We start from the raw sequence: 21053 nt of genomic DNA, 5'->3' as shown, positions 1-21053 counted from the left end.
TCTTCCAGGTATATCGTGGCGTATGCATTATGATGGCGCCGAGGTTGCAAAGTCTCTACTGGAGTCTTGTAAAGTCTCCTTCATCGAAATCTTCAGGCAACGAAAATCGGGTCTCGATGAGAGATTCCAAGATGTTTCTGCAAATGTTATCACTTTGAATTATGTGCAAGTTTATAACAAACCACGATTCACCGTGAAAGCGCTCAATATAATGAAAAAATAGACCTACGATGTACTCAAACCGATGGAATTGGCATGTTCGATAAATGTGCGAAATGTTCCGATCGCATGTTGGCACTTAGCCAGTCTTTGTTTCTTAGAGTAGCTGCGTGCTTTCAATAATTTGATGAACTCGTTGTCAAACGCAAAAATTAGCCACCTACAAACAGCCTATGTTCATTTAGATGAGTAGACATTACTACCTGTGTGGAATATGCTCTGGATACGTACCTCTGATAGCGGCGTGCCCGATTTGTCTAAATCGTTGGGCGACGCTTTCCCGTTTTGAATTTGAAAGAATATACGTAACTCATTCAAAGTATGATTTACAAGCTCTTCGAGCTGTTCCATAGCTTTGTCCGGTTCATCATATTTGATAATGTGGATACTTGAGCCCAAGTCTGATGTACCTGAGCTATCAAACTTGGGGTGCATCCGTAAGGCATCATATTCCGAGTATACCCAGCTCTTACCATCCAGAGCCCTTTGAAAGGGGTACCGATTGGGATGCATTTATTTAGTAGCATATGATAAGCGGAAAGCAGGTGAAGGAGTAGGTGCTGTGGCACTAAAGCCCAGCAGTGGGCCGATTGAAAAGCCGCCGGCACCACGTGTGAGAAACATAGTGAATGCTATGGAGTATCCTAGCAATTTGTTGCAAATATTGAATTTCTTTCGAATTAACTGCCAACCCTTACACGTAGAACAATTATGACAACTCGAAGAGTCTTGTTTCCAGAGGACAGAATCCACAGAGGCGCAATGTCGAGGTCCATCAGCATATTGAGATGCTGAGAAATGGCAAGGACACGGACGAGGGAGACGAAGTCGAACGTTGTGTTTGTATTTCAGTAGTAAAAAGCTGGATTCAGCCTTGGCGGCGTTAAGCTCTAAGCATCTTTGTGCCAGTAAAGAAGGGCTTTGGAGAAGAGGCTGCTGTTTACTTGATATCTATATCAAATTAGTAATGTATTCATGGGTTCTGATGTACGCAACTTTACTATAATATCTATTTTCTTTGACAAATCTTCAAAACAGCCTTCGAATTTTCGTGAGGTGTGAAAATGCGTGACAGATTGATCCGTAATCATTTGGGTTATATCTGCTCGATGACGAGTACTGTCTTCCCTGTTCTGCTTTCAGTGTCATACTTTTTAGAGCGTTTTGACATACATACAACATCCAAACTTGAAGAGCATTGCTCAAATTATGCTGTAAGCTATCCGACATATTGCAAGTGGCCGCTAAATCATCCCGCACAAAACAATATGTAAGTCTGTTCGAAAGTCTATCCTTTCCATGTCTGCCAACCCCTTCATTTAGCTTTTTCAATGTTTCTGCACAACCATTCAGCGTAAGAATAACAGATTTAAGTATCATTTTCTGCGCAGAGCAAGGCAATTTCCCTGGCTCTAGAGGGTTGCACCACATGTGGCAAAGGATTCTCATGACAAAGACAGCTTGCCGTGATACACGGCCATTCAACTGCTTTGAAGATGATTTGTAGAGCCTGGAGCCTTTGTATGCTTCGGTATATGAAATGCGGCCATTCCAAGGTCAATGGACGCGATGCAGAGACATAGGACAGCACAGGATAAGCAGTCTCTGAGATGTAGATGGTTGTTACTCTGCAGGATGAGTGTTTTGCCGGACGCATTATTGTTTTAATATACCTTTTAAGTGCTGCGAGAAGCCTCTATTGATGACCGTGTTGTGCGAAGAAGCTGCAGCACTTGTGGTCATCTGTTCGCACTGCCCAGTAACATACGGAATGCAATGGGAACTCCTAAGGCGTCGAATGTCTCCCGCGGTATTATTATAGAATCATAATAAATAAATGCACACCTAAAGGCTCGCAGCCTCATCTGTATGATGATCACCAACCATCGTGGGATGAGACTGAGGAGCAGGAGGAATAATTTCATCAAACTAGAATCGTTATCGCCGTTGTGTATTCAAACTTGAGCTCGACAAGTTGACCTCGCATGTGTCTTTCGTTCAAGACAACTAAGATATACACACAATGCCATCATGAACACTTGCACAATGGTGACAATGGTATTCGTAGGGCGACGTCAAACTCCGAGCGGGATAAGCTTCGTTCCCCACCAGACTAGCCCCACACTAATTCTAGGACCCTGACCACCATCAACCTCACCAACAAATCAAACAACAACGACTCTTCTCCAATGCCTCCCCTTCCAATTCCTACAACTCCTAGAATCGTCATATACTATCAGACGCAACATCATCCCGATGGCAAATTATGTTCAATATTACCTATCATAACCAAACCGAACATCGCGGTGACACATGTCAATGTCGCCGCGATTCATCTCAATGATCCCCCAGGAAATATAACTCTGGTACATCTGCCACATCTCTCTTTGATTTATGTGTGCAAGCATTAACAAATGGCAGAACGATCATGTACCTCAACATGAACGATTCGTTACCATGTGGGCGGAACTTCGAATCCTTCAAGCCTCCGGAATAAAAGTAATGGGAATGCTTGGCGGGGCAGCAAAGGGTTCATTCACACGACTCGATCAAGACGATGCCACATTCGAACTCTATTACATTCCTTTACGAAATCTTATCCGCGAACGGGGTCTCGATGGTCTAGATCTCGATGTTGAAGAAGAAATGACTCTGGCCGGAATAATTCGATTAATTGATCGACTGAAAGCAGATTTCGGAGCTGGATTTATCATTACACTTGCGCCTGTGGCTGCGGCATTGGTATCTGAACTGCCAAAACATAACCTAAGCGGATTCAACTACGAAGCGCTGGAGGTTATGAGAGGAAGTAGTATTGAATGGTACAACACCCAGTTTTATTGCGGGTGGGGGGATATGAGCAAGACAGCTGGATATGATATGATGATGATGAGGGGGTGGCCTGCACATAAAATCGTGGTGGGTATGGTTACCAATCCGGGGAATGGTAGTGGATGGGTGCCTTTTGAGACTTTGCAGGAAGTCCTTCTCAATCTGAAGTTGAGTTATCCTACATTCGGTGGTGTAATGGGTTGGGAATATTTCAATTCGTTGCCGGGGGATAGAGATAGACCGTGGGAATGGGCGGCTTGGATGACCAGGGTCTTGGGCAAATTACCGATATCTGCACCAAAGCAGCCGATTGCGAGTCCAAGTGTAATACCGGAGGTAGAAGCCCAAAAGCCGCTTGTGAGTAGAAATGTAGATGATGATCTTGAAGGGGATGCTCCTTTACCTTCGGAATTTGAGTATCATTCCTCGGGATATGGAGATGAGGATTAATGATACCCTGCTTCATATAGCTCTATCCAAAGATTGAAATTTTCTCGCGTGCTCAAATTCGTGCTTTTCATTCCATAAATATCAATGGCAGTCAGAGCATCACTTTCTGTCGGTCCTATCCTATCAATGTTCCCGCACTCAAGCCGTATATTGCCTATAACATTTACAACATTTTGAGGTGTGCCTGTTACTTAATGTTAAAACTTTAGCACCGGTCGGTCACTCCTATGGGAATAGTAGGGAAAACTCGTAAACATTGCAGCCTACCGTCTACAACAAGCAGTCCATCTCAAAGAATCTCATTGAATTTCACGTCGCTGCTCTACATTGTGTCTTCACGCAGAATGTTCATCGGAAGATCTAGCCTGGATAGTTCCTCAATGTATGGGGTTACCGCATCAACCATACACCTTATAATATCGCGGTAAGAATAGTTGTCTATTCTTCATTACATCATACTGCACGCTAATGATCTATGTATACTTCTGTCTGAGAATATTTACAATTCGCTTCTATATCCTCGTAATCGGTTGCGTTCGCGAGTTTTGTTAGCCGAAAATTCAACTAATAAGGAGCAAGCAAAAGCTGTTTTTAGTATCCTAGGGAAGATTTCTTTGTGTTTTAAGCTATCTATTAAGAGAAGAATCTACTTGATTATTGTTGTTCGAAAGAAAGTTAGGTTTCAAGTATTCTTAGGACTGGATGGATGGAAAGGCTTTTGTTTGGTTGATGGGATGAATTTCCTAAGGGATTGGCTATTTGTGCTTGAAAGATTATAATAACGAGTCATTTATAGCTGTAGTCTTTGATGTATTCATTGTTCATATCTGAACATCTCATTTTTATGTGATTAATAGTTGAAATAGTTGAAAATAGTCAATGAAATCATCCATACCTGAACTCCCTGGCTTCTATAGATCTGGGCAATGCAACCTACTGAGTCTTATTCAGGAACTGACACTCAGAGTCTGTGGAATAAACAACATCTAGACACATACTTACAAGTCAAAATCAACTTCCATCCCATGCATACTTATCCCATCATGGAGTCGTTCACACATCCAAAAGTTCCTGCCTCGAGGCCTGAATAAAATCATACCCGAAGAAATCCGGATAACTCACAGACTTTTCTTTCTCTTTAAATTCAATTCCTTCTCATTACAATCCTGTTTCTCTCTCCATCAACACAGCTTCTATCTCCACACAAAAAGTCCAACAACGACACAGCAATACAATGGCAGATCTTGAGTATATATCTGTACTCGAGGACATTAAGCAATTTGTCCTCAATGACAAGCTTTTCCTACCGCGGCGTCTGCACCGAGGAGGAATTTGACGCAACAGTAGAGCGCTGTCGTGCCAAGCAGGTAGAATGGAAGACTCCGGCCCGGGATATGCAGCAGTGTATCGAGTGGGACGTCTGGGTTTACTATTGTAAGTATCTTCTTAACTTTCAGATACGTTATGTCGCATGTGTTGGCTCGTACTAAGAAATATGAATTTTAGTCCTCGATTACAACAATGTTGAGGCTGTTGTTGATTTCCCTGGTAGATCTCAAGTCGCCGGCGATGGCCAACGCGCGCGGAAATTCGAAACGGTTGAGAGGAGGATCATGCTTTATAACTTTGAGGTGCTAAATGTCTGGAAGGCGAAGATAGAGAAGATGGAGATGCAGGAGAAGAAGCTGAGGGACGATGGAAAGATTGAATTGGAGAGATTGATGACTGTGGCGTATCAGAAGAAGGTAAGCACACTGTGCCCCATATCAAGGAGGTGTGAGACTTTGAAGTTGACGGTAGTGGAAACGAAAGTGCAAATGTGCTGAATGTGTGCTAATTTGTTGCTTTGATAGAAGCGTGGCTATCTGGATTTTGACTACAAGCAACGAAAGGGGGTTGCAGACCAAACTCATCAATTTTACAGGGTCAAGGCAGATGGTGTGAGAGAGGAGATTGATGAATTGGAGATTGAATTGGAAAGAATGAGGGGGTATGTTAAACAGCGATTGGACGCCATTCAAGAGCAATTGAAGGCTATGATTGAGAGCGCGGAAAACATTTTGGGGGGAGCTTGAGCGAAAGGAATATTGGGGGTTGGGTATTGAATGGGAAGATTGGTATTGTAATTCGAGAACAGTTCAATGATAAAATTTCAGAATATCAAGACTTCTATAGACTACTAGCCGATGAAGGTGATAAAGTGACATGTATTGCTCAGAGTCATCGTTGATGGAGGTCTTTAAGCGTAGTCAGCTAATCACGTGAAATAGTGTTTAGTATCCGCAACGGACTCCATCACGGGATCAACTGCTAGTCTAGCAAAAACGGCCCTATAGGAATATTGAGCTAGGCTTAAATATACCAGTTGGCATAAATTTGATCTGCTTCAATAGCTACATTCAAGCCAGCTGTAACAGACGACAAGCTCTATGTAACTACCAGAACTAGCCACTCAAATAGAATCATACAGAACATGATATCAGACAAGATAATAACAACTAGCTTCTCGGATCCAGGACATGAAGAGATAATAGGCGAATCTCAAAAATTGGATTTGAAAAGTGGAAAATGCCATCAAACAACCATAAAAAAATCAAGGTAGTCACCCCGCAATACTTCTCTGATATTTTGCACACATAGATGGACTATGGATTATTTTGAATTTTGTTACCTTGTAAAAATGGATAGTAAAACAAAAACCTCCAAGAGCGAAAAGGGGAAGGTGGATAACGAGCGTAACAATAAAGACGATATTATCAATAATGATACTGCTGGACTGGAAAAGAAGACGGAAGGGTTGGAAAAGCGATTTAATGGACGGAAAAGTACTCTCATGCTTTCAAAGTCATTATTGGTTTACTCTTGTGCTAATCAGATTCTAGCCTAATTTGGCCAGAAACCGTAAATAGAATCTATCTCAAATCCATGACTTCATCTTTCATAAGCTCATGCTAGCATCTAATCATAGATTCTATCCCCTGAATATTGCAGAGGCTAGTCACTATAGAACCCAATAGGCATGAGATCAGTGGACCATTGAATCAATGATATTAATAAAGAGAGCGGAAAACGTTTGAAATCAATCTCATGGAATGGCGTTTGCACGGTATTTGCGATGGCTGATTTGATTTCAATTGACCTGGGCTATTTCTTTGATTTATTAACTCTCTTAATTTCAAATTAACAACGAGGTAAAGCAGCCGAATTTGTTCAGCGATATCTGGGAAATGCGAGTGGATTGGAGTCATATACAGCGAGTCATTTGCATGCTATATACAGCTGGACAACTTTGCTTTGACAGCCTCTCCTTCAAATAAGCAGATATAACCTTTTTAAGATCTCTTTACATATTCACGAATATACATTGGACCTCCTTGCAATCGGTGAAATACACATTAAACATCAGACTGTAAGTATGGAAGAAGAACTTTCCGTCTTGGAGGTTCTCCGACAATATGCTGACAATATTGGAGCTTCGTATGAAAGCGAATGCAGCGATCGTAAATCTGAACAGATAGTAGAGTCTCAGAGGCGGTTCAAAACGCGCAAGGTGAAGGATCAGATACCTACTGATTCTACCAATCAGCGGCAGATCAACCATGCCACTTGGGAGCAGTATTGGATGTTGTCGACTCCAATTGCAGGATCAGATATCGAGGATAGTAGAAATACTGATTTCAAAACATTTAGTGGTCAAAGACGGTAGGATCGCCGGGAATATACCAGGCGCTAATTTCATCCCGACAAGACATGTTTCTGGAACTGCCAGTGGCTCAACTTCTAGTGCTTTTCAAACGCGATTTCCAGTTCGGAAAAAGCACTATCTCAAGCCATATTACTCAAAGCAGTAGAATTCTCCACCTCGGACAGTGACAGACTAATGTGTGTGGGCAAGTTTTAGCAGTAGCCTCGATGTTCCACCAAGACCATGCGGAAATGCTATCCAACGAGATTTGCCCAAGAACATCTTACAGTCAATACCTGCTCCAGATTTTCACGTTTTTACAAATTTCAAGCTAAAGTTGTTCAATATCGAAAAAGATCAAAAAGCGTAGAAAGGAATCTCAGAGACCGAACGTATAAATTTTAGCTGCAACACTGGAACAATGTTCTTACGTTCTGAGTAAGTAGTCCATACGGGATCAAATTGCAACAGTTTTGCGGTATTAGCGTATGTTGAAGAACTGAATATGTCATAAGACACACACCATCTGAATTATAAGAAAAATTGTGATTCGGTAAACAAGATTCAATCAATTTGTCTTCAACGAGGCAGATGATGCTTTGTTAGAAATAAGGATTGGTGGGAGAAGATATGGGATGCATTGCCACAGGTGGAGGGATAACCTGGAAATTGCGACCTTTCGTACTGCTATCTGCGTTGATCTTTTTCAACGTTCCTCCCACGTTGCTCTCCCTTTATTCGATCGTGTATCGTTGCGATAGGAAAAGGTATCCCGTCGGTGCTTGTTCCAATGTCAAAATCTTGTGATTATCGCATAAACCATAATTAAAAAACAAATTTTCGATTAATTGGCTCACGTTGAGGAAATGACAGTTTGATGTGAACATGAATGGCAGAGAAGACAGAGTTCCTAAGATTGGATTTCGACATGAAGAGAATGATTGTCATGTGACTTCCATGAGAAAAGCTTATGATGGGTAAGAGAACATGGAGTAGAGACACATCGATTTGAGCTTCACACGGCCATATCCGGCATAGACTCAAGTGGTCCTTCCCAAAGAGGTCGTCCTTGCTGAATGGAGTTTTGCCTAATCAGGTTAGTTTACAACCACACCCTCATCTTTGAATCTCTTGTAAGGAATATCTCCAACTTTAGTATCCAGCACAACAACCTATCCAAATACAATCTTGGTTTCCTTGAAAAATTCCAATCAAGATGGCGGGTTTATCGATCCCTTCAAGGGACTCGGGGATGGATCAAATGTTGGAACGTTATTTGAATCTCATGGCAGAACAGTTAGTATTTCTTCTTTCTCGATCGCATCATTTTTGACAAGGTCATCATAGGAGGCAGAGGCAAGAGGCAATAGTATCGACCGCACCTCAAATCACACCCAAAGACACGCAAGAGATTGAGGATGTTGAGAGGATCTCTCGAGCAACTCAAAAAGTTTCCAAGAACAGTGGAGAACATGAAAAGTGGAAAGCAACGACAACTGAATCTCAAGAAAATTGTAATAATTCCAGACTACCATTCAACTTTCAAGGTAATCATTGACCTTTGCCAGACTGGAATCTTTTGGATTTGGCAGAAGAGGAGGGAACAACTACACTCTTTGTCAAAAGAAATCATGAAAGTGAAAAGTTTCAAGCAAGTTTCCATCAGCCTTGTGAGTTCAAATTCATCAACCATTTGCACGATAAATAACGTTTAACCTCCAATTTAGCGTCAAGTCTATTAGATCTTCAAGAGGAGTCTGGCTTAATAGATTTATCATCACATCAAAGACTCGGGGAACCCGAAGAAAGCCAAGCAGATCATGAAGAAACCAGTAAGCATCTCTTATTACCACCTACAGAGACATACTCTGATATTTCAAGCAGGCTCGGTCCTATTCGATTTGGAAGAAGTAGTATCTGATACCACAGGCCTGTCATCGCCCCAAAAAGCTCAAGAGACCGATGGAATTCAGGAAGCAGAGTACAATCAAGATACTGAAGGGACTGAAGAATCCGAGGCAGATCCTGAAGATGATGACGAGTGTAAGCTTTTCCTCTCAGCTGGAAATTTCTTCGATAAATACTAATTTCAGTAGGGTGGGGACTTTCCGATCTAAAAGAAGATTTTGCGCCTCCTCAAAAGCTACCGTACTTCTCAAAACTTCCCGGAAAAGTGCGACGGCAAATTTGGCACTTCGCCCGTCCTGAAGCACGTTATACAAAGATTCGAGAGTCCAAATGGAGTGCAGCACTTTATTCGGATGCGCCAATTCCAGCTTTGCTTCACACTTGTCAAGAGTCAAGAAAAGTAGCTCTGAAATGGTACGACTTGTCATTTGCAAGGGATCCTGAGATGGGGTTTTGGGACCAGAAGACTTTGAACGAGCTTATGGACAGTGCACTTACTGAAGGACAACGCGCCCAGCCATGTATCTACTTTGACTGGCAACGTGATGGCATATATTCTCAATGTGCTCGTTGTAATGGTCATAGAATGAGCTGTAGACACGCTCCTCTCTCTTTCGATTGGCTCAGAGTTAAGCGGTTGGCATACGAAGGTCCTCTTTCCATCAATCCTTTTTATAAGCTTACATTGTGTTATCCTGCCGTCGAAAGTATCATGCTTATTCGTGGTCGAAGCGCTGTTCGACGCACGGTGGTTTCACCTTCCGAGTCCATAGCAGTCAATGAAAAGTTTGAATGGGAAGGAGATGATTTGCTTGCAACTTGTCTTGAAACCTTACAGAACACCGATCCGGAGTGTGATGCACTTGAAACCATCACGACAGTCCAAAGAATGACTTTAATGGATGTCAATCAGACAGAAGTGGTTGACCGAACGGAGAGTATTTATTGGCCTTGCCGTTAATTGCCTTAGGGTTTTCTATATTATAAATGAACTGGGGATGGATATGTATGTGGGATTGGTAACGACAATATGTCCACTTGTGGCTAGAAGATTGCTATATGAATGAGGAGATTTGAAAGAATGGCACTGTAGCATAATAATTCGATTTGTCAGATTTACATAATCCCATGGATTTATGACGTTCGTCTCCCTCTCGGCATCCCACCCATCCCATATTAATCCCGCGGTGATAGCACCACGGCTTACAATACCATAGTGTACGAATGAATTAACAACAAAATCCGAAAAATCCACGGGAAGTAAACAAATTGATTTTGGACCGCAAGAATATAAGTATCTATCGCATCACCATCAACTCTCGAAATCTTCTTTTTTATCAATCATATCATCGAAAGTAGTACCATTCATTACATTGACTTAAAATCAACGTCTTAACCCACAAGTTATTTACCGAAGTATTCCTGACAAAAAATATCTTATCAATCTCATCATCATCCATCAGGGATTACCTTACTCCACAAAATCCCAAAAAGCAGAATTCAATACCTCCAACTCCAAAAATGTCAGACCCCAAGCTTGCTCCCTTCAGCTTGCACACTACTACATATAAAACCGTGCAAGGCGTTGAATTTCCAACCCACATTCTCATTCCAAAATCCATCGCTGGCTCAACAACCCCGGGAAAATATCCGGTCCTTGTGAGATTTCATGGAGGATTTTTAGTCACAGGCTCAGCACTCTTCACAGAATGGCTTCCTAAATGGATTGTTGATCTCGTGGTGAAAAGTGAGGCGATCTTTGTTATGCCTGATTATCGGTTATTGCCTGAAGCCAGTGGACAGGAGATTTTGGAGGATGTGAAGGATTTTTGGACGTGGCTTGCGTCTGGCGTTAATGGACTCTCGTCGTATCTTTCAGGGCTGAATAGCAATCTTTCTGTGGATTTTGGAAAAGTCGCGGTTTTTGGTGAAAGTGCGGGAGGGTATCTGGCTATCCGCAGCTCTCTTCTCCCTGAAGGTTTCTGGGGACAGACGGAGGGATTCAATGGCCCAAAAGCAGTGATGGCAGCGTACCCCATGACGCTTTTGAGGAAGGAGTGGTACTCCGAGGCTAGCGAAACGAAAAGTCCTTTTGGGGTTCCGCAGATGGATGAGGGGTTTTTGGATAATCATATTGCTGATATAGGCAAAGGGGGTGAGAAAATAGTGATTAGTGCGTACCCGCCTGCGAGATTGGAAGTAGCAGTTACGATGGTGCAGAGAGGAAGGTGGACGGAGATTTTTAAAAGAGATGGAGAGGAGGGACTGTGGTTGGAGGATGTTATTGAGAATGCGGATGTTAAGGAGGAGGGGGTGAAGAGACCTTACTTATTGACGTTTCATGGGACGAAGGATTCTGCTGTTCCGTGGGAGGATACGAAGGAGTTGGTGGAGATTTATGGGAAGAAGTTTGGGGAGGATAGAGTGAAAGGTGTTTGGAGGGAGGGGATGGAACATGGGTTCGATGGGTCTATCGATGAGGAGGAGGAAGAGGGAAAGTGGTTAAAAGAGGAATTGGAAGTGGTTAAGAGGGAATGGTTGGGGAACTAGAAAAGATGAGATAGAGTTAACGATGAGAGCGAATAGAAGGTATTGAAATATAGACTAGAGATTGAATAGAAGGAGTTATATAGATATAGAAATAAGAAAATTCATATAATCTCTGCGTTCATTAGCCTCTTCCACTGGCCTAATCAGTCCATTACCATATCTGCAATATGCCACAAACCACCGATGCAAACCAAATCTCGATATTTTTCTACATATACTTGAAAGATACTACATCAGGTTCAGGATGAACAATGGACAATAAGATGCAGTACTTGTCTATTCGTGCTAGGAAGCATTACTATCAAGTTACAACACGTTACCACCGACTCTTTCCACGACCAATAGGCAACGGATGTTCGGCATCACATGTTCAACATCAAATTAAACTTTCATACCTACTTTCTGTTTATGGCACCGTCTCACACCCTTCTTCTACGGCCGAAACAACGGAGGCTAAAGATATGCAACAAACTCTTCATTCTCCCCATTCCCTTTCATCCACTCACTTGATTGGTGAGCCATAATGCGATTTTCTCGTGATTCTGAAGTATCCCTCTTTCTCCGCCGAGATGCTACGTTTCAATGCATTCTCATCATTACCACCTGAACTACGAGCACAAGCTCCGGACTTTTACAGTTCATAGAGATTTACATCTCCGAAATCTCGGTCACCGTTAGACGTGCAACAAAATGTCATTTCATCTATTTGTCTTTCCAATCAGCACATCCGGAGACTTTATCCGCCGAGTTCCATCATTTACGCATGAATAACCCATCTGAAGTACCGAATGCACTTGACATCGGCTAAAAACTCCGCATAACTCAGTTACGCAGGCGATGGAGATTGTCAGATCTCGGGGGTCAGTAGATATGCAACAATACAACTTTTTTCCTTCATTCGGTTTTATCATTGGTAGGCCCGGACTTATTTTTCCCTCCGGGAGACTTGGCATGGTCGTGGATTTCCCATGTAACACCAGCGGAGTCGGCGATATCCTCCGTTGATCCAAGGAAAATATCAAAGCTTCAGGAGTTCAGTGACATACAGACATGCAACGAAAAGTCTTTCTCCTTTATTAGTTTTCATGATTGGCAGGCACGGAAATTCCTCCGTCGGGAGATTAGTGATACTCGTGGATACTCGATGCTATGCAAGCGGACTCGGCGATTGGGCCTCGTTCACTTGTGGAAAATGATCAGAGTTTTAGCATTTCGGGAATGATTTCAGACGTGCAACAAAATACCTACTTTTCCCATGCATTTGTCTTTACGATTGGTAGACTTGGAGAGTTCCTCCGTCGGGGAATATGCGTGCAACTCCAGCGGACTCGGTGAAGAAACCCCGTTCGTTCATGGAAATGTATTGGAGGCCTAGGATTTCGGGGACAAGCAGATGTGCAACAAATTATCTTTTTTGATCTATCTATCTTTGCAATTGGCAGGCCCGGGGATCATTCCCCATTTTTTGGTCGGGGTGCATAGAATCTCCATAAATATTTCATGACACTCCAGCAGACTCAGCGATGTACTCCGTCAACTCGTGGAAACGATGAGAGTACCAGGAACTTGAAGATGCGAGAATGGTAACATGTGCAACAATATCTCTCGAGTCGTGGTTTGCTTACTTGATAGGCTCGGGGAGAATACTTGTCGTTGATGAATTTTCTTTGTCTTGGTCACTTCGGCCAGGTAGTGGTGAAAATTCCGAATACTCATTACAGCGTGTTTATACTTCGAGGATCTCGGATTTTGCTGGCTATTCAGTAAATTATCTATCAAGTATACATGTTTCGTTGTCATAGACGCATATGCTTCATGTGTCTAGACAAATTCGGAATTTGTATTTATCTCCGCCGAGAACACACGGGTTGTCTATCTATTCCAAGATGTCTCCAACGACTAATATAATGCTTGACTGATAGTTAAAAGCAAATAAAGGGTACTGCAGAATTCTATATCGAGGATCCTCAATTTGTAAATTGAGTTTCCATGTAACCAGGACAGGGGGACTTTACCACCTTTTTCCACCGCCGAGGATATGTCCGCGAATCTCCGCTCGAACGGAGAAGAGTGGTCTCGCAAGCAAAGGAGCTCTGCTTCAACTCCGTAGATAAAGCCAAACATTGCCAAAATCCTATATCCGAGATCTCGGAGTTTGTCAGATGTGCAACAAATCGTCCAAATATACGTGTTGGAACTTGGCGGTCCCAGGGTGTGGCTAACTTTGGGTTAGCAATAAGGTTAGGTACACCAAGTAGGTATACCAAGAAGCCTAGAATGTCATGCTATGGGAATAACGTTTTGCTTCTTTTACTTGATCCGTTGTCGATTTATCCGTACCTCTGCCCATTATCCGGGAGAATGGACAATACTGAGCTGAAACTCCACATTTCTGCTAATGGACGTAGTCACTGACTCTGTTGACTACATCCGGGATCTCGGTATTTTATAGACATGCAACAAATGTTCCTGTCTCCAAAACCTCTCGTATACATGATTGATGTTTTGCTTTCTTTGTGTATACGTCGAGGTGCATCGCGCTACTTCCGGAATGGTAGGAAGCTGGGAAATCATCAATCCCTGTTGCCCCGCATTTGGTACTTTATTCAAGCCCAAGATCTACCTGAGTCTTATAACTGAAGATCAGATGAGATCTAGATCCGCATGAGGTGACCAATGGAACCCTGCGGGTATGGCGGATCTGACAGCGAAGCTGCGGGATTTCTCAGATGTGCAACATTTGATACACATAGATGCAGTGTTGTAATGTGTCTATTGGAAGTACGAAATGAACGCGTTGTGGGGTCAGTGAGATAAACTAATGCGGCTCTGCGGATGAAACGCAATGTCCGCTTTGCGATTGGCCATGTTCTCTTTGATCGACCACAGATCTTCAAGCTCAGCTCTTCTATCTCAGCTCGTCAACTATGCATATTATGGATATCGGACTTTACTCCGTAGTCGTTCAACACCCCTTCAAACCCAACATCAAAATTGTTCTAGTCAGTCTCATGTAGTCGGGGCAACATCAACTCCGAATCTTATTGCTTCGGATTTACATAGACATGCAACAAAACCCTTTCCATCTCTCCTCACCTTACCAAATTAGTAGGTCTCCCACACAATGCCCGATGTCTCATGATATAATTCGGAAATACCAATAGTTGATTTGTTGGATATCCAAAGAGGGGAAGGAACGCCAATGTTCGGTCTCCGAACTCACGTTGTATCGCCGAATTCTTGAGACTTGTCTCCGAATCACGTAAAATTTTGAGCGAAAACATTATGCAAAGAGCAAGAAAGGTAATATCCGCCGGCTCGGAGTTTGTATAGATATGCAACAGATGGGTTTGAAGATTTTGGAAAGGCATGTCGTCCAATGATTCAAAGAAATGAGAAGGTAATAAGGTTGTTTCGTAAATAGGATATTCGGACGTTAATCGAAGAGCGGCGGAAGATCAATCAAGCGAGCTCCGAGTCGGTCTTATGGTTAGAGAGATTTGAATGTCACCATGTTTAACAAAGGAGGGGTTAGATTGGGTTAGCTTTAGAAACACCAAAGGCAATAACCATTGTAGTAAAACAACAAAATTGAAGTCCGAAAATATGGAAAGAACGGATCTCGGAGTTTAGACAGACATGCAACAAATGTTCTGGAGAATTAGATGATTGGTTTAACATGCTGAACTTGGCTTTGGCATCAGTTGTGTTGGAGTTGGGTGATGATTGTTAATTCGATGGCATGGCATGCGAGGAAGTGTTTGCGGACATTGCTCAGTACCTAAGTAAAGATGGACGGAAGTTCGGTCGCTGCGGGTTTCTAACAATGTAAGTGCGTACCAACAAATTAGGCTAGTAAATCAGCACCGTGCGGATGAGGCGAGCTGCTGGCACTACACCACAACAACTCAACTCAACCCAACAATTACAAATTGTGAGAAACTATCTGGAATAATCAGAAGTCGGCGACCGGTCTAATTCGGATATAGTAGATATGCAACAAAAGAATCATGAATCTATGGCCTCCAATCATAATGATCGAATATGTAATTCGGGGTAATATCACGATGTTTTAAGCGTAAATGGAGTGATTAGAGCGCCGAATTTTCGGATGTAGCGATTTTATTTTGTTTTGTTCGGAGGTAAAGAATTGGAGACTGAAGTCTTCGCCGAAGATTTGAAATTCGGCGATATTCAGATGTGCAACATTAGAGATTGTTTTCGGTGTTTACATTGTGGATGAGTTGATTTGTTGTGTTGGTGATAAATCTGGTGACGGGATTGGCGAGATCAAATGAAGGGGTTTCGGAGCTTCAGAGTTAGCTAGGTAGTTAGTGTAGTGCTGTATTGCTACTTGGCTCAACAACAACAACCTCAACTAGTATCGTGGGAAATTCTGATGTCTCAACCACCCAATATTCGGATTTTCGGATCTTTAAAGATATGCAACAAAAGAATGAAAAGCACTTTTGAATCGTAATGATCTCAATTGGAATCATGAGCTGTATCCACCAACGGAATGGATCTTCCGTTTGCAAGTTCTGCGAGCCGAATGGGTTGGATTTCGGAAAGTGACAACAGTTTGTGCTAGATGCTACCTAGTAGATTCGCATGAAGCAGTGACATACCATTAATGATACAACTTCACAGGCATGGCTTTCACCCTCGATTCCCGACGGAGTGCGGAATATTGAAGATACGAGATATGATGAATGTGTTAGCTACCGCTCCGCTCAAGCAATTAGCTTGTCTCCGACGCTATAATTGCCCGGTGATTTTGATGTTTGTTAAATTCCGGAAACGCCGGTTCCATCAAAAACATCTGATATACGTGCCACTATCCTCTGAACGGGGCCGAGGGGGCGTGATAAACGTAACTGTGAAAAATATTCCCGAATGGTGAAAAAGAAAAGATCCATTTCCTTCAAGATGGTGGCGGGCCGAGCGGGCTTAGGTTCGTTCTTCCTACGGGCTATATTCGGTAGAATCTCAGTGCTGTTAGATTTTCCGATTAGTTGTACGAAGTACGAGTAGATACGGTAATCTTCTTGCAGAGGTGCGAGTTTAGTGGAATGAAACCTCGAGGATTTATTGGTAGATCATATCACAATAGTAGAAAGCTAATAAGCAAGCCCCGAAAAGACTGCTAGACAGTATCTTTCTACACACTTTTCCCAGACTCTAACCACCTTCGTCTGTATCGTTCCTCCTACTCACTGATTCAATCTGCGGAAATATCGCTATCGCTATCGGTTTCGGAATATCGTATTTTACGATGTGCAACAAAATTGTCTGATGGCGGATCTCATAGGGCCACTTTCCGTCTTTTAGGTCTAGATTTCCTCCTCTTAATTCCCCGAGATTCCGTCCATCCTACAATTCCACCAACACATACGGACTATTCATACATTAGCATCTTCCTAACCATTTATTCCAGAATCTAACACAGAGGCTGCGGAATGTGGCGGTTTTACGACGTGCAACAAAAAGATTTCTGAGCGGAAGGAGTTTCATAAGTGCAGCATGTGGGTACGAATAGCTAGAACCGCCACAATGTTCATCCAAGTGTTATCTACGGGGTTTCCGCTATCAGCCAACTAAACAATATCTGGCGATATCTCGCCTGATTCTTGACAACAAAGATCCGAATTCATCGCATGAAGGAGTCTCGGCAGATATTCACGGAATTTGAAATTTCCTAGATTTGCAACAAAAGATTTTAAGTGCTGTCTATAGGTGGGATTTGTTTCTTGGCTGGTGGGTATAGTCAAAATTGCGAGATTCCCGGGTTGAAGGATGAAACAACTTTGTCTGTTGAATTCCGTTGATACGGAATTTTAGACACGATGATGCTATTTTTGACTTGACGTCGGATTTTTACACAACAATTTTCCGGAAAAGCTCACTGGAATACAGAAGCTACCTTGCGGAACAGAGTAGATCTTTAATTCCCGCAAGTATATCTAATAGTTTTCCAAAACCGACTCTCGTCGAGGCGACAACATCATCGTATCCGTTCCGTCCACTTCTTAGCTCGTGGCGGTATCTAAAAGTCCAGGCTATATCCGCATAATAGCAAACAATTGTATCTCACGGGCGGAAATGGATATTGGCGGAAATACCGATACCGATTTAAGATATGCAACAAAAAGTCTTTTCTTTATACTTTTCGGATAGCCGCTAGGTCGGTTTCATGACGGTTGTGGACGGAGTTTCGAATTATGATGGTGAACCTTATGTTCTGTCGGTCCCGCACAATGACCATTGATGGAATTTTATAATACTTTGTCGGAAATCGGGATTATCAGATATGCAACATGTCTTTTTTGGCATCCGGTTTGGGAACCTAATGGTTGGTCATGGATTTAGCATGATATAGAAATTGCAGTATATTAATCTGCTGCGATCCAGTGGTTCCGGAGCTTTTGTTACATATCGTTCCTCATAATCTATTCAGCATTCAGAACGCCAGCAAGCAGATCTTTTTTGCGCTTTCTGCTTGTGGCAATGGTCTCTGCATTTCTCTACGATGCACAACAAGACTAGGTTCCTGAGAACAGGATATATCATTCTAATGGCACTTGCGAGGAAGTCCTGAGCGATTGAAGCCTTCGTTCTTCCTGTGCGATATCAATTGAGATTCTTATCAATTGCATTGTCTGATTGTTGCGATAGATCGCGGTCGTACTCAGACTGAACTGGGGCGGCCTGGGAGCGATTAGTGTTGATCTGAACCGAACATCATCCAGAGTACTAGGGTGGGAAATCTTCGCCATGGCAGTTTTGCGAGAATTTCGACTACGTTGGTAAAACAACGATAGTCTCTTGGTGTCATTCAAAAATATTTCAATCTAACAGGTATAACATCAAGCAGATAAGGTGAAGGTCTATCAGTGCTGCAAGTGATTTATACTTCAGGAGCATCCTTCGCAGATCATCAATGGACGGACAAAAAAGAAAGACACATGGTCCTGATATAGATTCGAGGGACATTTCTTTTAATGAAAGCGAGTGACGGCAGATGAGATTGACCGGGATTGTCGGGATGTAAGCTGCCGTTAGTATTCGAACCAACATCAGTGGGTACATCGATCTAACAGTTGGGTTGGATAGGGTAAGATTGTTGCTGGCTGTGTTAGGTGTCCAGTATTTCACCAACATCATTTGGAATCGCTCCAGCGATAAGAATATGCCACCAACGTGCAGAATCATAATCTAAGAAGAGGTGACTTTATGCCGATAAGAAGCTGGCCTCAAATTTTACTACCTTTTGCTTCACTTGTAGTAGGTACCTCGCACATAATGATACTTCCGTGTTGATTTTCTATCCATAACTTGAACTGGCGATTCAGTCAGGACTGCATAGAAGCGTATTGCTTTGGTAATGGGTTACCTCTCAGATTTTGGCGGAGCCTTCTTGGTTATACTTCTCGTCTGCTATCTGGTTGATGCCGCAAGACTTAGAGCAAGACGCAAGCAATTGATGAAGGAACATGGTTGCGAAGAACCCCCCAAGCGATCATCTAAATATCCATTCGGTATCGACCTTTTCCTTGACAAAATGAAGAATATAAAAAATCATAAACATCTCGAATCTATCATGAATCATCACAATGAACTCGGAAGCACGTACACTGAGGAGTCTATCGGCACAACAACCATCTTTACCATCGATCCTCAAAATCTTCAAACATATTATAGTACAAACTTCAAGGACTATGGGGTTTATCATCTAAGAAAAAAGGCTTTCTCTCCACTTCTAGGAGATGGCGTATTCAGTACTGACGGACCATTTTGGGAACACTCCCGGGCTTTGATTCGGCCTACCTTTACAAGGTACAACGTGGCCAATTTTCCGGCATTTGAGATACATCTTCAAAGGTTCCTAAAGCTTATTCCAAGAGATGGAAGAACGGTGAACTTAAGTTCGTTGCTCGATGATTTGGTAAGCCGAACTCCCGCCTATATCGTACCCCTCATTAGTGATTAATCTTTTAACCCGGCAAAAACAGTTTCTAGACACATCCACCGAGTTTATTTTTGGCCAATCTGTCGACGCTTTAGATGAATCTTCTGATGAAGCTTCTGATTCCCATAGATTTCTCAACTCCTTCCATCATGCTCAACGAGGTATCAGTATTTGATCTCAGCTCCGTACCTTATCATTCTTATACCAAGACCGTTGGGATAAGAAAGAAAGACGCGCAGTTCATAAGTTGGTCGATGCACATATTGATAAGGCACTTGAGCTTCGCCGAGAATATCTTGCCTCCAGGAAATCACGCACGAATCCAGATCCGTCAAGTTCAAGCGACGGAGAAGATGAAGAAGAAAATCATCGCTATATTCTCCTTCACGAAATGGCCAAGGAAACAGATGATCGTCGAGAGCTCCGAAATCAAACTTTGCAGGTATTCTTGGCAGGTCATGAAGCTACGGCTATTGGGGTTGGGAATGCGATTTTTTGGTTATGTAGAAATCAGAAGGTTTGGGAGAAACTGAGGAGAGAGGTATCGGAACATAGGGAGAAGGATGAAGAATTAACATTTAAGAGTTTGAAAGGGATGAGATATTTACAATGGGTTGTTAACGAGAGTAGGTTTTCTCTTCATACTTTATTCCTCTTTTACCTTGTTCAATCAAGAGAACAAAGGTGACCATAATGCTGACATTAATGACCAGCTCTCCGTCTCACCCCCATAGCCCCAACCATAACCCGTGGAGCTGTTTGCGATACCATCCTCCCTCGCGGTGGCGGCCCTTCAGGAACTTCCCCAGTTCTAGTCAAAGCCGGTACTCTCATTACTCCAAACAGTTGGGTATTTCATCGTCTAGCACCTTGTTATCAACCCGACCCCGAAGCGTTCAGACCAGAACGCTGGGAACATTTGAGGCCAGGATGGAATTACTTACCATTTGGAGGTGGAACTAGAATGTGTGCGGGAAGAAATCTGGGATTAACGGAGATGGCATATGTGCTTGCGAGATTGGTACAGGAGTGGAAAGTGGTGGAGTGCAGGGATGAAGTTGCGGAGTGGGTGGAGGAGATCAAATTGAGCGTGGAGAGTGGGAATGGTGTCAAGGTTGGAGTGGAGTGGGCTTGATGGGGGCATTGGCGTATTGTGAGAGGTGTGTGATCTCTTCGAGGTTCTTAGGCTTAGATATGAAATGAAGTTCGCCAAATCTCGAATTTGCATGCGAGTATTTTGAATTCTGTAAAGTATTTATTTGTAGCGGTTAGCGGTGTAGGAAATCAAACAATCTTTATGCAATCTCTAAGCCATCCTATAGAAAATTATAGCATCACTTAATCGTGAACCACCCAGAAATGGACAATCGCACCTCCAATCAGTGATGCTGTCGTTGTTGTAGTCCCGTGATACCCCTATCCTATCAAGAAGACCAAGCT

The 21053-nt window shown here is 42.7% G+C and overlaps 7 protein-coding genes across 7 annotated transcripts; 5 read left to right on the top strand and 2 right to left on the bottom strand.

Moving 5' to 3' along the window:
• Positions 1–55: 55 nt before the first annotated feature.
• Positions 56–570, bottom strand: EAF02_007190 (uncharacterized protein; the record flags this gene model as incomplete). The annotated part of the gene is made up of 3 exons (XM_038903238.1): positions 56–137; positions 230–390; positions 451–570. 3 exons carry the CDS (start codon positions 568–570, stop codon positions 56–58), a joined length of 363 nt encoding a protein of 120 aa, XP_038756717.1.
• A 162-nt stretch (positions 571–732) lies between these two features.
• Positions 733–2226, bottom strand: EAF02_007189 (uncharacterized protein; the record flags this gene model as incomplete). Its single annotated transcript, XM_038903237.1, has 3 exons — positions 1397–2226; positions 1221–1347; positions 733–1170 (listed from the first exon to the last, which is right to left on the bottom strand). Exons 1-3 carry the CDS (start codon positions 1666–1668, stop codon positions 733–735), a joined length of 837 nt encoding a protein of 278 aa, XP_038756716.1. The 5' UTR covers positions 1669–2226.
• A 182-nt stretch (positions 2227–2408) lies between these two features.
• Positions 2409–3501, top strand: EAF02_007188 (uncharacterized protein; the record flags this gene model as incomplete). The annotated part of the gene is made up of 2 exons (XM_038903236.1): positions 2409–2585; positions 2641–3501. 2 exons carry the CDS (start codon positions 2409–2411, stop codon positions 3499–3501), a joined length of 1038 nt encoding a protein of 345 aa, XP_038756715.1.
• Positions 3502–4790: 1289 nt separating this feature from the next.
• On the top strand, positions 4791–5576 carry EAF02_007187 (uncharacterized protein; the record flags this gene model as incomplete). Its single annotated transcript, XM_038903235.1, has 3 exons — positions 4791–4935; positions 5008–5246; positions 5355–5576. The coding sequence occupies 3 exons, from the start codon at positions 4791–4793 to the stop codon at positions 5574–5576; spliced, it is 606 nt and encodes a 201-aa protein (XP_038756714.1).
• Positions 5577–8402: 2826 nt separating this feature from the next.
• Positions 8403–10055, top strand: EAF02_007186 (uncharacterized protein; the record flags this gene model as incomplete). Its single annotated transcript, XM_038903234.1, has 6 exons — positions 8403–8482; positions 8534–8700; positions 8755–8856; positions 8914–9018; positions 9071–9229; positions 9283–10055. The coding sequence occupies 6 exons, from the start codon at positions 8403–8405 to the stop codon at positions 10053–10055; spliced, it is 1386 nt and encodes a 461-aa protein (XP_038756713.1).
• Positions 10056–10615: 560 nt separating this feature from the next.
• Positions 10616–11644, top strand: EAF02_007185 (uncharacterized protein; the record flags this gene model as incomplete). Its single annotated transcript, XM_038903233.1, has 1 exon — positions 10616–11644. One exon carries the CDS (start codon positions 10616–10618, stop codon positions 11642–11644), a length of 1029 nt encoding a protein of 342 aa, XP_038756712.1.
• Positions 11645–19028: 7384 nt separating this feature from the next.
• EAF02_007184 (uncharacterized protein) lies at positions 19029–20748 on the top strand (the record flags this gene model as incomplete). The annotated part of the gene is made up of 4 exons (XM_038903232.1): positions 19029–19589; positions 19657–19774; positions 19823–20239; positions 20327–20748. 4 exons carry the CDS (start codon positions 19029–19031, stop codon positions 20746–20748), a joined length of 1518 nt encoding a protein of 505 aa, XP_038756711.1.
• Positions 20749–21053: the final 305 nt, after the last annotated feature.

This window comes from Botrytis sinoallii, assembly GCF_014898435.1.
Source record: "Botrytis sinoallii strain Bc 23 chromosome Unknown BSIN_012, whole genome shotgun sequence".
Classification (NCBI taxonomy): Eukaryota; Fungi; Ascomycota; class Leotiomycetes; order Helotiales; family Sclerotiniaceae; genus Botrytis; species Botrytis sinoallii.
This window is presented reverse-complemented; position numbering and strand designations above follow the sequence as displayed.